This window comes from Trichophyton benhamiae, assembly GCF_000151125.1.
Source record: "Trichophyton benhamiae CBS 112371 chromosome Unknown contig00476.0, whole genome shotgun sequence".
Lineage (NCBI taxonomy): Eukaryota > Fungi > Ascomycota > Eurotiomycetes > Onygenales > Arthrodermataceae > Trichophyton > Trichophyton benhamiae.
In genome coordinates this window covers 394,261-408,486 of record NW_003315108.1, presented here as the reverse complement: position 1 = coordinate 408,486, position 14,226 = coordinate 394,261, and the positions used below count along the sequence as shown (strand labels likewise).

Below are 14,226 nucleotides of genomic sequence, written 5' to 3'. Positions count from 1 at the left end.
AGTCAAAAATTAGGAGAAGGGCAACCTGATCTAGAGTCATGCGGTCTTTTGAGAAGCAAGCCAAGTCTCATGCGCCTTCTTCTGCCTATCCCATTCTTTCTTCAGCTTCTTCTTCTGACTCTTAGTGACTTCTTCGCCTTTTGCATCTTTCAGGGGTAGCCCGTCCTCATCCCAGGCACTGTATGCTTCTGTCCTGAACATCTCAGAAGGGCTTATTTTCCCCTTCGCGGCCTTCTCAGCAGCTTCTTTCTCACGGGCTTCCTTTTCCAGCAACTTCTGCCTGGCTCTGGTTTCAGCTTCTTGTCTGGCCTGGAGCAAGTCTCGTGTGACGGGGCGTACACGCGCTGGTAGATCAGCCCGGTCCTCGAGGTAGACGCCGAGATCAAATAGGCTTGTGTTTCGGAGGGTATCACAGAGGTCTAGAATCTCCTTTGATAGGTTGCTCGATTCAGTGAGAGCTGTGGCACTAGAGCAGAAATTGTTGAACACATCTTTGAACGAATTGGTGAGCTGGGGGTCAAGTAGCTCGGGAGTAATGGATTTTCGTCCTTCCTCCACGACAGATCTGATGGAATCAGGTGTGAGGCCAGTCTTGGCGATTGCTGTTTGGCGAAGGGTATCACGAATAGTAGAGAGGGGATAGACGTAGGGCTTCGCCTCTTCAGCGATTTCGTCTCCATACCAGCCAATGTTTTCGCTGTCTGGCCCTGCGGTAGAGTTGAGTCCAAATATGTTGACCATGGATGTTAACCATTTGGCTACCGCATGCGTATTCTGGGCACTTAGAGCGGCTTCACTTGTGTTGTTAAACTTGGTGATTAGCTCTGAAATGGCATACATGGCGCCAGCAGTATTGAACGAATCGCACAAGTGTTTGTGGACGCTGTCTTGGGCCGCCTTTAAGGCAGCGGGGAGCTCTTCGTCCGAGGTGGTTTCAGGGAGCTTGACTGATGGGTCCTTGGCCCTGATGAAGAAGTTGTTTACTTTCTCCTCCCAGGCATTCCCAGCCTTGACAATTTCATCTGTAATCTCAATTCCATCTCGCCAGCCACCGAGAAGGAAAACGATGCGAAGGCTTCTAGGAGTCCAGTCACCTCTTCGAAGAGCATCTCTAATAGTAGTGAAGTTCTTCAGTGATTTTGACATTTTTGACCCTTGGATAGACAAATGCCCCATGTGGATAAAGTAGTTGACCCATTGCACGTGTGAGCAAGTCGAGCTCCAATATGCCTCACTCTGGGCGATCTCATTGTCATGATGAGGGAATGCTAGGTCAATGCCACCTGAATGGATGTCCATCTGCTTTCCAAGCCGGGACGAAGCCATTGCAGAACACTCAATGTGCCAGCCAGGGCGGCCATTGCCCCAGGGACTAGGCCAGCTTGGCTCACCAGCCTTTGAGGCTTTCCAGAGAGCAAAGTCAGCAGAAGATTTCTTTTCGGCCTGCTTGTTAGATAGAGACCCTTCTCCTTCTGACTGTCGATTGGCATCATTTCGATTCCAAGGTTCAAGCCTGGCGTAGCTATTTCCAGCCGCCTCAAAATTCTCAATATCAAAGTAAACGGATCCGTCAGGGGTCACGTATCCGAACTTGTGTTCAATTATACGTTCAACGAAGCTCACTATCTCAGGCATAAATTCTGTGACTCGAGTGATCTCGTCAGGATCCAGAACATTGAGGTCCCGTACATCCTGCATAAATCGGTTTTCGTACTCTGTAGTCAGACGGGTAAATATCGAGTGGTCGGAGCCTTGGATTGATGCTCCTTTAAGGGTATCAAGGTAGGGGTATAGTATATCCTGGGTCTTGTCGTAGAAGGTAGCTACCGGTATGCTACCGCCGGGAGTTGAAGCCACCGTAAGCGCCTCGGCGGCAGTAGACAGTGTCTTTATATACATTTTAACCTTAGCCTCCGGCTCACCTGGCTTTGAATTGCCTTCAAGGGGCTTCCCATCAAGAACAGCAGCGTATACTTTTTCTGCCGTATCTTTGAGCTCGTGTGTTGGCGTCGATACCGGTACTAGTGGCAGGTTCTTTGTGATATAGGCTTCATAAGCAGCTTTGGCGGTATCCAGAAGCTCTTGGTCGATTGACGGGTGCTCGGCGCTGAATTGATTATACAGGTGCTGCTGTCTACCTCGCGTGATGATCTAGAAGATCAAAGGTCAACACCCATTGATGCACAACAAGCCAAGGCAGACTGAACGTACCTTGTCGTCCACATCCGTTATATTCATGATATATTTAACATCGAATTTGAAATAGTCTCGGAGGATACGCCGGACAATGTCTGCGCTGACATAGTTGCGCGCGTGCCCAAGATGCGCATCGTCGTACACTGTCGGACCGCAAGCGTACCAGGTCACCTTCTTCCCTTCCGGGTCCAGAGGCACGAACGGAGTCTTCGACCGGGTCAGCGAGTTCCAGATCTTCAGCGGCGGCAGCTCTCGCTGCAAGCCTTGGTGGGGTGTGGGCTGCTGCCACGGAGGCTGTTCGCGGGGAGCTGCCATAGAGACAGACGGTGATGTCGCAAACGCTCTGCAGAGCCCGGGTACAGGTCGGAGACGGCGTGTCGAAGCAGCTGTGACTGTGGCTCGAGGAAGACGAAGGCTCTGCCGGAGGAGGTTCATGTATGTGTCCTGCTGCTGGCGCTGCGCTGAGTCGGCTTTATGACTCTTTTGCGCATCGAGAAGAAGAAAAGACAGGCGAGTCGCTCGCTGGATGGAGTTTGCACTGTTTGCAATCTCTGTGTCTTTTTTTTTTGCTTTCGATGCTCACGAGGAAGTTGAAACTACATAAAACCAACGAAGAGTGAGAAGAAGAGAAGAAGGTCGTTGAAGGACAGCCAGGCTCAATTGAAACGATGGTGTCTCCTTTTCTCACGCCCGGGCCGACTGCTGAGGCTGACTCCCTCGCGGTGCTGCATCTCCGCCGCGACCATGCGATTGCTACAGTGCTCAAGACGCACGACGACGAGGACCTGGGCTACGACGAAGGCAAGGTCACGACGACGCGGTTCGGCTCGTTTCCTCATAGTACACTCATCGGCAGTCCCTGGGGGTCCCAGATCATCGCCTCGAAGGTCGACACCGGCTCTCGAGGACGCCGACCAAAGACGGCCAAAGGATCGAACCCGTTGAAGCGCAAGGCAGAGGACGCCGATATATCAGAGGACAAGTCTACGAACAAGGCGGCAGTGACTGCATCAAGCGGCTTTATACACCTTCTACGGCCTACGCCAGAGTCATGGACCAGCTCGCTGCCCCATCGGACGCAGGTGGTCTACACTCCAGACAGCAGCTACATTCTACACCGGCTGCGCGTTCGCCCTGGAAGTACAATTATAGAGGCCGGTGCTGGTAGCGGCTCCTTTACACACGCGGCTGCAAGGGCGGTATTCAACGGTTACCCCAATGGCACAAATGACAGCCGCCGAGGTAAGGTGTGCAGCTTCGAATTTCACTCGCAGCGTGCGGAAACCATTAAGCGGGAACTAGGAGAACACGGCTTGGATGGGATTGTGAGACTGAACCACCGTGATGTTTGTGCCGATGGGTTTTTGCTAGCAGACAGGCCGGTCAGTAACGAGTCGCCTCGAGCTAATGCTGTTTTTCTGGATCTCCCTGCTCCCTGGCAAGCACTCAAGCACCTGGTCAGGGAGCCTGCTGATGGAAAGGAGTCACCACTGGATCCCACTTCACCGGTACATATATGTACCTTTTCACCTTGTCTAGAACAGGCACAGCAGACTATCAGCACTCTTCGACAGTACTCGTGGCTGTCAATATCCATGGTTGAAGTTGTGCATAGGCAGATAGAAGTTCGAAGAGAACGATATGGGGTAGAATCATGCCACAAGAATGCCTCAGCGCCGGATCCCAAGACTGTAGAACAGGCAATTGGCCGGTTGAGGACTCACGAGGAGCGCGCAAAGGCGTTCCGTGAGAAGCAGATCAGAAACGCTGCAGAGTTCGCCAGCAAGAAGGCTGCACAAGCTGAAGGCAACGAGGACGAGGAGAATGGCGCCAAACCAGAGAACACGGAAACCATATCAGCATCAGTCAAAGAGGATAGCCCTGCAGAGTCAAGACCTGCAAGGGCTGAAAGGACGTGGCAGCCAAAGCCCTCAGTTCCGCAGTACAAGCAGGGAACGCTTATTCACCGTTCCGAGCCTGAGCTTAAGACACATACATCATACCTAGTATTTGCGATTCTCCCCTGCGCCTGGTCAGAGGAAGATGAGAAACGCTGCAGAGAGAAATGGCCGTCAAAGATCACTCCCACAGAGAGCAATGGCAATGGCCCTATAAAGAGCAAAAGACAGCTAAAGCGGGAAGCCATAGAGCAATTCAAAGCCCAGGCTGCTGACGCTTTGTAGATGTTGATATAATATAGAAATGCACCAATTCAACGAAGTATGTAAATCCACCACTTCTGCATATCCCTCTGGATGCTGATAGCACGATAACCCCAGGGAGGGCAATGCCCCAATTCCTATCCCGCTATGATGGGAGTAATCTCACACACAGAATGCTGAAGGATTTCCCTCTTTCAGGGGCAGATGCAGTGAGAACTCATGTACCCTGGACGGAGTACACTCAGCTGACTACGAGAGGTTAACCAGGTTTGGCCTCCGACTCAGCCAGCTCGACCAGGGGGTAGAAAACGCCAAATCCATCTTGATCTGTGCGGAATCTTGTTGATCAACGTATAGCATATTCTCACGGCTGTTCCGTATATCTAATCCACTGTAGAAGGATAGCTAAACGGAGCTCTATTCCCAGTCTGGCTCGCCGAACATATCCCAGCAGTGTGAACCACGTTTGCCAGAACCCGAACCAATCGCCCCCAATTGAATACCTTACCCGGTTCTTGGGATAACTAAGGTTGGCAATAATAAGTAAAGACAGCTATCATCCTGGGCCTGCCTTTCCTATGATACTGATATCTCTGACCGCTATATCCGCTCTATGAAAGACCTCTCCAACGTTGGTCCTGAACTGCTGGCTGATAGTGTCAGGCATTTCCCAAAATTTGCGCCGCCATGGTCGGCAACGATGAACGAGGAGAGTCTGCTCAGAGGAAATTATTGCCTGGGAGTGCAAGACCTGCTGCATACGGAACCTTGACAGATGTGGCTGCTGATGAGCAAGAAGCCCTAGCATCCCAACTGCGAGTGGAAGATGTGAAGCTGTCCTTCTTCAGCATCTTTAGCTATGCAACTTGGCCGGAAACTGCCCTTATCGCCATATGCACTGTATGCGCGATTGTTGCGGGTGGCTTGGTGCCATTTACACCGGTAATTCGCACTGCTTCCTCCATTGATTGCAAAGTATATAAGCTAACGGTATACTTCGATTATATAGCTTATCAGTTCGCGGATTATCCTCGCCTTTGCCAGGGCTGAGTCTAACGGCTACAGTGTGAAACCACTGTTGGACAAGTATGTGGTATACTATGTTTATATCCTTATCACAGCCCTGGTAACATGGTTTGTCTCGACGGCTGGCTTCAACTTCGTGGGAGCTAGAGTTGCACACCGAATCAAAATGCACTACCTTGCAGCAGTCTTGAAGCAAAATATGGCGCTTTTCGACGACAATGGATCTGGTGATATCCTTTCCCATCTCACGGACGACACGAAGGCAATACAAAACGCAATATCCTCCAAGCTGTCACAGACCATCAGCGTCTTTGGCACATTCATCACTACTATTGTGGTGTGTTTCATTCTTGATTGGGTCTTGATGCTTGAAATGATTTGGTCTTTTGCACTGGGCTATGGAGTCCTCTACTTTGGTGGCAAGTTAACCGTTCTATACAGCGGTCGCAGCATCGAGGCGTCGTCGGCCGGATCAGCTGTGGTCGAAGAGGCCCTCGGCTCTATCAAAACGGCAACCTCTTTAGGCATGCAGCCATATATTCACGCAAAATACATGAACTTTTTAGCGCAAGCGGCCAAGCACGGTTTCGTTCTCTCTTCACTCAACCAACTCCTTCTCACCATCTGCATCGCAAGCGGCTATTTCAATGTTGCGTTAGCATTTTGGCAAGGTTCAATTCGACTTACAGAAGGAAAAACGTCTTTTACTTCAATTGTAGCCATCTCAATGATATCCAAGTCTGCTGCCTTCTGCGTATTGGGTGTTGGATCAAATTTGGAAGCATTTGCTGCAGCTACAGCTGGAGCCGGCCGCCTTGCAAGGATCATTCAACGCGTGTCATCAATAGATTCATCTTCGGACCACGGGTATATACCAGAGCGCTTTGACAGCACTTTAGAGCTTCGTAAAGTGAGGCACATCTATCCATGCCGGCCAAACGTCGTCACATTGAAAGACGTGAGCATCAAGTTTCCAATGGGACAAATTACAGCGGTTGTAGGGCACTCCGGATCCGGGAAAAGCTCTATCTCAAATCTTCTCTTACGCTTCTATGATCCCCTGGCGGGGCGTATCCTCTTGGATGGAACAGACCTGTCACATTACCAGCTTCGTTGGCTCCGTCAACAGATCGCAGTCGTGAAGCAGGAGTCGTTCATGTTTAATCGGTCCATCTTCGAGAACATTGCCTGTGGATTTACCGGGCCTCGGTGGGAAACAGCCTCTTCGCCTGAACGGGAACGAGCCGTATATAAAGCTGCCGATATAGCTCAGGCAAGTGAATTCATTGACCAGCTGCCTCAGGGATACGACACAGTCGTAGGTACACGTGGCTCGAGACTCTCTGGAGGCCAGCTCCAAAGGATCGCTATTGCTCGAGCTTTGGTTAGAGATCCTCGGATTCTTATCCTAGACGAGGCGACTTCAGCCCTGGATAGCGAGACAGAAGCCAAGCTGTTATCGACCATGGCAGGAAAAGACAGCAAGAGGACCACCATAGTTATTGCCCATCGCCTCTCCACAATCCGCAATTCGGATAATATCATTGTTCTCAACGCAGGCCGGGTCATCGAGAGCGGAAAGCACGATGACTTGCTAGCTGCCAAATCCTTTTATTATGACCTGGTGCAGGCACAGGATATAGGGAATAAAAATCGGACGTCTACATCAATGATTCCTGAGACAGCCAATGTTACCCCTACTCATGAAAGGGACGAAAGTCCACCTGCCACTGAAGTGGTTCACAAAGTTATGGCAGGTGATAACGATGCAAAATCAAGATTTTCGTCTTCGCTCTGGTCCATGATCTTATTTATTTTCAGGCTCAACGAGGGGGAATCGCATTGGCTCATTATAGGACTTATCTGCTGCATCGCCGTGGGGTTTGAAGAACCGGCATCTGCGGTTCTTTTTGGTAAAGCTATCACGTCCATCTCCCAACCCCTAGACCACGCAGACAAGATCCTATCTAATGCAAGTTTTTATGCATGGATGTTCTTTGCTCTGGCGGTTGTGATGTTGATAGGGTTCGCCGTTCAAGGGGTTACTTTTGCCTTCAGTTCAGAGCATCTCACGAAACGAGTTCGGTCTCTCGCGCTCAGCCAATACTTGAGAATGGACATATCCTTCTTTGATAAGAAAGAAAATTCTACGGCAGCCCTTTCTGGGTTCCTCTCCAACTCTACCAGTAACCTGACAGGATTGAGTGGCAGCGCTCTGGGCGCCATCCTTATCTGTATCTCTTCGCTTGTTTCTGGAATCATTGTTGGATTTGCACTTGGATGGAAGCTAGCGCTTGTGTGTTTCGCGGTGGTCCCCTTGATGATAGGAGGCGGGTATTTTGGCATTATACTTGTTGGAGACTTTGAGAGAAACAATGAGGTCTTTGCCAATAGAGCTGCTGAATTTGCTGGAGAGACGCTCAATGGTATCCAGACTATCGCTGCTCTAACCCGGGAGAAGGTTGCACTGGCAGAGTTTGAGGCAATTCTCAACAGCACTAAAAAGGATGCTCTAGGAGCAAATCTCAAAGCGTCCTTCATGTACGCCTTAACCCAATCAGCTTACTATGCCTGCATGGCTCTCAGCTTCTGGTATGGCGGTCAGCTCATCCTTAGTGGAGAGTATACCCTTTTCCAATCGATCGCCGTCCAGTCTGCGATGCTTATGAGTGCCATCTCTGCGGGTTTGGTATTCTCCTGGACTCCGAATATCGGCCAGGCAAAGCAAGCTGCCGCATCTCTGCAGCGCTTGTTGACACAAAAATCGCCTATAGACCCATCATCCCCTTACGGAGAGAAACTGACCCCAATGCGCGGTGACATCGCCTTTGACTCTGTTAGCTTCTCATATCCTTCACGCCCAAATCACCGCGCCCTAGACCAAGTGAGCTTCAATATCCCAGCAGGAGCAAACGTGGCCTTTGTCGGCGCCACTGGTTCCGGCAAGAGTACTATTATCTCATTGATCGAGCGCTTCTATGACCCTATTGATGGAACAGTGTTTGTTGACTCCAAGCCCATCCGGTCTCTCTGCCTGTCAGAGTACCGCAGTCGCATAGGGCTGGTTAGCCAAGAGCCTAACCTCTTTAGCGGTACACTGAAGATGAACCTGATCCTTGGACTAGGTGAAAATGAAAAGCCAACAGATGAAGAAATATATAATGCCTGTCGTGAAGCTAATATCCACGACTTCATCATCAGTCTTCCGTGAGTTTCTAGCCTCAATCTTCACCTTTATTTTATGGATCTAACAATTAACTATTTTCCAGTGACGGCTACAACACAGAAGTAGGCAGCAAAGGCAACCAACTTAGTGTTGGCCAGAAGCAGCGTGTCGTTCTTGCTCGAGCTATCCTTCGCCGACCCAGGATCTTGCTACTGGACGAAGCCACGTCTGCCTTAGATTCACAGTCAGAAGCAAGCATTCAACAGGCTCTTGATAAAGCTAAACAGGGGCGTACGACGATCACTGTTGCTCACCGACTGAGCACCGTCGTCAACGCAGACCGGATCTATGTTATGAGTGATGGCCGCATCGTCGAAGCCGGGACCCACACACAACTGATATCCCTTGGGGGCGTATATCAAAGGCTTTACCTAGCTAGCAAGAGCGGACAGGCCCTTTAGAGCCTATGTATAGTACGCATGTCTGATAATATGAGATATCATTCTCTATAATCGTACTGGAAGTCTGTATGAAAGGACCAAGAAGGGAGACCTGGCCTGTGCGCGGTATAATTAAGTATTAAAGTATCTCCGTTCCGCCAGCCTCCCCCGGGCGGCCGCCCCCGTCCAATAGGTCCCGATTTAGAACTGTGTAAGTGACGACATCACAACGACTCCTGCTTCTCTGTCTATTTCTCATGCGGACACCGTGAGATCGTCAAGCATCATGAGCCCTCACACCGCAAAATTTTACGCCGAGAATAAGCTAGGGAACACATCCGCCTCTACCGTTATGAAAATACACCTCCGGGGATGTTCCGGGTGCGACTCTGCGGGTTTTGTTTTAGGGTTCCATAGTGCACCAAAGCCTACGCAACCCTTCCAATCGACTGTCAAGAAAGGGCGAACAACAAGCTGACTGAGATATTACGTTGGACAGGAGAAATCCCGCTTCTGCTCTTAATGTCTCTGGATCCTCCCGCAACTCTGACGAATAACCCGAGGCTTTGATGTGGATGACACCGAAAACATCCCTGAAAGTCGGAAGAATGCGTCTCAGGACGATAACTGGGATTAATATATAAGCTCCATTGGTTTAATCCCTTTGGATGGCAAATATTGAAACAGTTTGGGCTTTTTCACGTCATTTTTCTGCTTTCACTCGTCGAACATGGCTCCCCGAGTGTGGTTTATCACCGGTTGCTCGTCCGGCTTCGGATGGGAGATGACCCTCGAAGCCCTGAGACGAGGCGATAAAGTGATTGCGACTGCTAGGAAACTTGAAAGGATTGGCAAGTTAAAGGATGCTGGCGCTGATGTCTTTGGACTCGATGTCACGAGTAGTCTTGACGATATCAGACGTCTTGTCTGGGAGGCCTACAACATCTATGGACGTATTGATATTCTTGTCAATAATGCTGGCTACATCCAACAAGGCGCTTTGGAGGAAGTAAGGTAGGATATCTCCTGCCATCCACCTCCAATTTCTGGGAATGTTTACCCCTAACATTCTCACAACAGTCCGGAGGAAACTTACGCCCTCTTCAACACGAATGTGTTTGGGCCGTTGAACGTTATCCGTGCGATCCTGCCCTATATGCGATCGCAGCATTCCGGTGTCATTGCCAATACGTCCAGCGCTGGATCTTGGACGAATACTGCCGGAGGAGGACTATACTCTGCGACAAAGAAGGCCCTCTCGGGAGCTACAGAGACACTTCGTGTAGAATTAGAACCATTTGGGATTTCTGTCACCTCCCTTGAGCCTGGTGATTTCCGGTCAAATCTACTGGCTGCAGGCCATCGATTTGCTGCACTACATCCCATTCCAGATTACGACAACACTCCTACCAGAGCAGCAATCGAAGAAAGCAATAGCCAAGATCATAAACAACCCGGAGATCTGGTAAAAGGTAGCAAGATTATTGTTGACATTCTCACGCAGACTGGCTGTGCCGCTGGCCGGAAGATTCCAGTCCGAGTTGCTCTGGGTGCAGAAGCTTGCGAGCTGATGCGGGATAAGTGCAAGGATACTCTTGCTCTTTTAGAAGAGTGGAAAGACGTCGTTAGCGATACCAATCACGACGATGTCACACCCACTCCATGAACCCGTTCTCTTAATTCTGTTTATATATCTTTTCTACTTGTTTCTCCCTCGGGTGAGCTCGCCACGGAACCTTGGGAAGAAACAGAGTCACGTGAATATGACGTCGACATTTTGACGTTTTCCATGGAAAGACATTATTTTTTTTTATTCATTGCAAACCTGCTTGTCATGGATCCAGCTCTTTAACAGATCAAAAGCCAGAAAATAAAAGCCATTTCATACATTGGAGATAGCAGTATCTGTGATTCTGTTTTCGCCGAGCACTTTCGTCATCTGGTTTTGTTTGCCTAACTACCCTAGCTTTGAGGGTAGATATGCTTCCTCTCAACTCTGCAACGAGCATCGAAGCATTGAGCGGGATTTGCGGGTAGGTTATGATGGCTAATTTCCTTGCCTTATATTTGACATGCTATACTTGGCGTATAGAGCTAGGCTTGGGGCTTGCTGGGAGGACTTAACCTTATGTGCTGATGTATTTGATAGATCCATATCAATAGCTTGCTGGGTGGTTGTATTTTCTCCTCAGATAATTGAAAACTTCCGACGGAATTCCGCTGATGGACTTTCTCTGGAATTCCTTATCGTTTGGCTTGCCGGGGATGTCTTCAATATTATTGGAGCCGTTATGCAAGGTGTTCTGCCTACTATGATCATACTGGCAGTATACTACACTATTGCAGACATTGTCTTGCTTGGTCAATGTTTCTATTACCGTGGACTCGGTGGATCAGAAAGTACCAAATCTCCAGAGCCGGAAGCTGGAAGAGCCAGCTCGTCATCTGAAACTGCAACACAAACGGTACCATCATCCGAGCGAACGCCCTTACTACACAACAGACCAGGAGGCGAACATAACGGCTCAAATGATGGCAGACCGGCCACTAAGCAGCGACGGGAATCTCTTACTTCAGTCGCCTCTTTGCGAAACCACCTTACAGCTGTCGACGGAACCCATCTTTCCCCAACAGTGCCTCTCAGGAAAGAAGTCGCCGATACTCCCCCACGACCGTCGTCAACGTTTCAGATAATAGCCTTCAACACATTCAGCATCACTCTCGTTTGCGCCGCTGGAATTCTAGGGTGGTATGTTAGTGCCACTTCAAGGAAAAGACACCACAAGGGGGACGATATTCCAAAATCAGATGGCACGCTCCAATTTGATATTACGGGTCAAGTGTTTGGATATCTTTGTGCTTTGTTCTATCTTGCCAGCAGAATCCCTCAACTCTTGCTGAATTGGCGCCGGAAGAGCACTGAAGGAGTATCTCTACTCTTCTTCCTATTTGCATGCATTGGCAATCTGACTTATGTCCTCTCTATCTTTGCATACTCGCCGGTTTGCCAAGGTAAAGATGGCAGGTGTCTACCAGGAGAACGACAAAGTATATATGGGCGGTATATGGCTGTTAATGCTTCATGGTTATTGGGAAGCTTGGGTACTTTGTTCATGGACCTGGCTATATTTTCTCAGTTTATTATGTATCGAAGTAAGGATGAATGTAACAACAACTAGAGAGTAATTGGCCGATGCGTTTTATATAGACTCCATTTTTACTTGATCCTCACTAGTTAATATCTAGCCAAAATAAAAAGGGCCTGCACGCTAAGATATAGCGAGACATTAACTACATGTCTTCACTTAATTAGGGTTGAGTTCGTTATTCATCTGGAAGCGAATGATGTAACCGCATATACTATTATCTGGTGATAAAATAGATAAATACATATTGATATAAGAATGCAGTACCCCATGTCAACAAACAATAAAACTTGATTTCGCTTTGTTATCAGGGTTGCCGTAACTCGTACTCGTAAATTATCGTATAGCCATGAACTGGTGTTTTGTTTTACCAGCTGAATAGTTAGCATCCCCCGGAAACGTATCTTTTGGTCAATAACTAGTCATCAGATGGTGGATGCTCCTTGACTCTGCCTTTTCCAACTTCACTCCAATTGGTATTCAACGCAGTTCCATTACTCTCGTAGAAGCTCTTAGTCATTGCACGTCGGGTATCTGGATCGGAGTTGGCATATAATTTCTTGAAGAATGAATCCACGGCGTCACCAGACCCGTAATCCGATAAATCCGAGTCAGGGTCATCTTCCTTGTCATCTCCCTTTGAATCATCTCCTTTCTCGCTTTTCTTCGCTTTCTTCTCTTTTTTCTGGATGTTTGATACGACTTTATCCCAATCCTTGGGCCCTGACTTGGAAGATGTTGGGTATGCAGGAGCCTTGTCAGTTTTGATGGGCTGGTTTGCTTGGTTAGAGGCATCCTTCAAAGCCGTAGCTCCTGAAGATATCTTCTCTTCTTGCTGACCGGTGCCTTCTAAGGTCGCCCACTTTCTACCGGCTGATTGTTTGCGTAAAGTAACCTCGACTTTGGTAGACATTATATTGAATTTTGAAGAGGATGGATCGACTGGAGCGAACAGAGGATCTAGAACAAAAGAGAATTCAGATCCTGAAGGAAGAGGGAAGGTAATGGAAAACTAGAGGCAGTTAGTCACGCATACTCAAAGCTTTGGGGGGGGCATAGGTCATTGAATTCTAACCGAAGTTTCTTGAATGTCGACGTCTGCTTTGTCCTTGGGGACTCCTTTCGCATATATGGTAATTACCACACTGTCGTTAGACTGATACCACTCATGCCTTGTCCTACTTGGGGTATTAGATGGAAGAGGTGTGGGAGGAGGGTTCGCTGTCGATGAAGCAGGATTGGCCTCCGCGGCTGTATCCTTCTTTTCCTGGGTAGTAGATAATCCACTCGAGTTTAGAGCAGCCGAGGCACTTCCATTCTCGAGCTGTGCACGGTATATCGCTTTCAACTCATCCTGAGTCGGTACTTTGATGTCTGGGATCTCCTTAACCACAACCTTGGTCTTTTCATCCGAAGATTCGAGTTTAGCCATCTGTGATTTGACTTTCATTTCCCATATTTGGAGCTGTTGTCTGGTCTTCTTATCTTGAGAGGCTGTTGGATTTTCATGACTAGCTAAGGCAGCTCTGATATCGCCCTTTTTGCTATCATCCTCCTGTCCCACTTTCGCGCGCACCACCTGGAAAATAAGATGTGCGTCGCCGTACCGTTCACTTTGATAGAGAACGATACCTCGCCTCATTTGTCCGGCAATGATTTGTTCCCGTCTGGCTCGCTGGATGCCGAGAGCAACCGCCATATCAGCATCATGCAAAGCTTCCTGTAGCTTAGGGCCGCCATCTTCAGGCTTTACTCGCGAATATGCAGTTGACCGCTTGATATAATAGTCTGTGGCATGAGGGTTAACAGTCAAGGCCTTGGTATAGTATTTAATTGCGGCAGGAAAGTCAGAGTTATCCAAAGCCTTGGCTCCCCTTTGAGCGTCATCCATCCTGAAGGAACGGTGATTTGATCAGTGTAGGCTTGTTGTTGTTAGTCGACCAGCGCTACGTAGATACCAGTAGGTTGTTTTGGTTTGGATTTGATGGAAGCTTAGCGAAAGCTCGAGATCAATTGCTATCTTCACGTGACCTTGTTCAGGCCCCGGCCCCGGCTGGGATTTGGTGGTTTAGGTTGGTAGGTAACAACTG

General features: G+C 48.9%; 6 protein-coding genes across 6 annotated transcripts; 4 read left to right on the top strand and 2 right to left on the bottom strand.

Annotated features, from left to right (window-relative positions):
• Positions 1-36: 36 nt before the first annotated feature.
• Positions 37-2,631, bottom strand: ARB_06783 (uncharacterized protein; the record flags this gene model as incomplete). Its single annotated transcript, XM_003014977.1, has 2 exons — positions 37-2,151; positions 2,212-2,631. The coding sequence occupies 2 exons, from the start codon at positions 2,629-2,631 to the stop codon at positions 37-39; spliced, it is 2,535 nt and encodes an 844-aa protein (XP_003015023.1).
• Positions 2,632-2,864: 233 nt separating this feature from the next.
• On the top strand, positions 2,865-4,379 carry ARB_06782 (uncharacterized protein; the record flags this gene model as incomplete). The annotated part of the gene is made up of 1 exon (XM_003014976.1): positions 2,865-4,379. The coding sequence occupies one exon, from the start codon at positions 2,865-2,867 to the stop codon at positions 4,377-4,379; it is 1,515 nt and encodes a 504-aa protein (XP_003015022.1).
• Positions 4,380-5,045: 666 nt separating this feature from the next.
• ARB_06781 (uncharacterized protein) lies at positions 5,046-9,011 on the top strand (the record flags this gene model as incomplete). The annotated part of the gene is made up of 3 exons (XM_003014975.1): positions 5,046-5,300; positions 5,368-8,591; positions 8,654-9,011. 3 exons carry the CDS (start codon positions 5,046-5,048, stop codon positions 9,009-9,011), a joined length of 3,837 nt encoding a protein of 1,278 aa, XP_003015021.1.
• Positions 9,012-9,720: 709 nt separating this feature from the next.
• ARB_06780 (short-chain oxidoreductase, putative) lies at positions 9,721-10,656 on the top strand (the record flags this gene model as incomplete). Its single annotated transcript, XM_003014974.1, has 2 exons — positions 9,721-10,004; positions 10,071-10,656. The coding sequence occupies 2 exons, from the start codon at positions 9,721-9,723 to the stop codon at positions 10,654-10,656; spliced, it is 870 nt and encodes a 289-aa protein (XP_003015020.1).
• Positions 10,657-11,062: 406 nt separating this feature from the next.
• Positions 11,063-12,169, top strand: ARB_06779 (uncharacterized protein; the record flags this gene model as incomplete). Its single annotated transcript, XM_003014973.1, has 1 exon — positions 11,063-12,169. The coding sequence occupies one exon, from the start codon at positions 11,063-11,065 to the stop codon at positions 12,167-12,169; it is 1,107 nt and encodes a 368-aa protein (XP_003015019.1).
• A 385-nt stretch (positions 12,170-12,554) lies between these two features.
• Positions 12,555-14,027, bottom strand: ARB_06778 (SGT1 and CS domain protein; the record flags this gene model as incomplete). The annotated part of the gene is made up of 2 exons (XM_003014972.1): positions 12,555-13,148; positions 13,212-14,027. 2 exons carry the CDS (start codon positions 14,025-14,027, stop codon positions 12,555-12,557), a joined length of 1,410 nt encoding a protein of 469 aa, XP_003015018.1.
• Between the last annotated feature and the right edge of the window lie 199 nt (positions 14,028-14,226).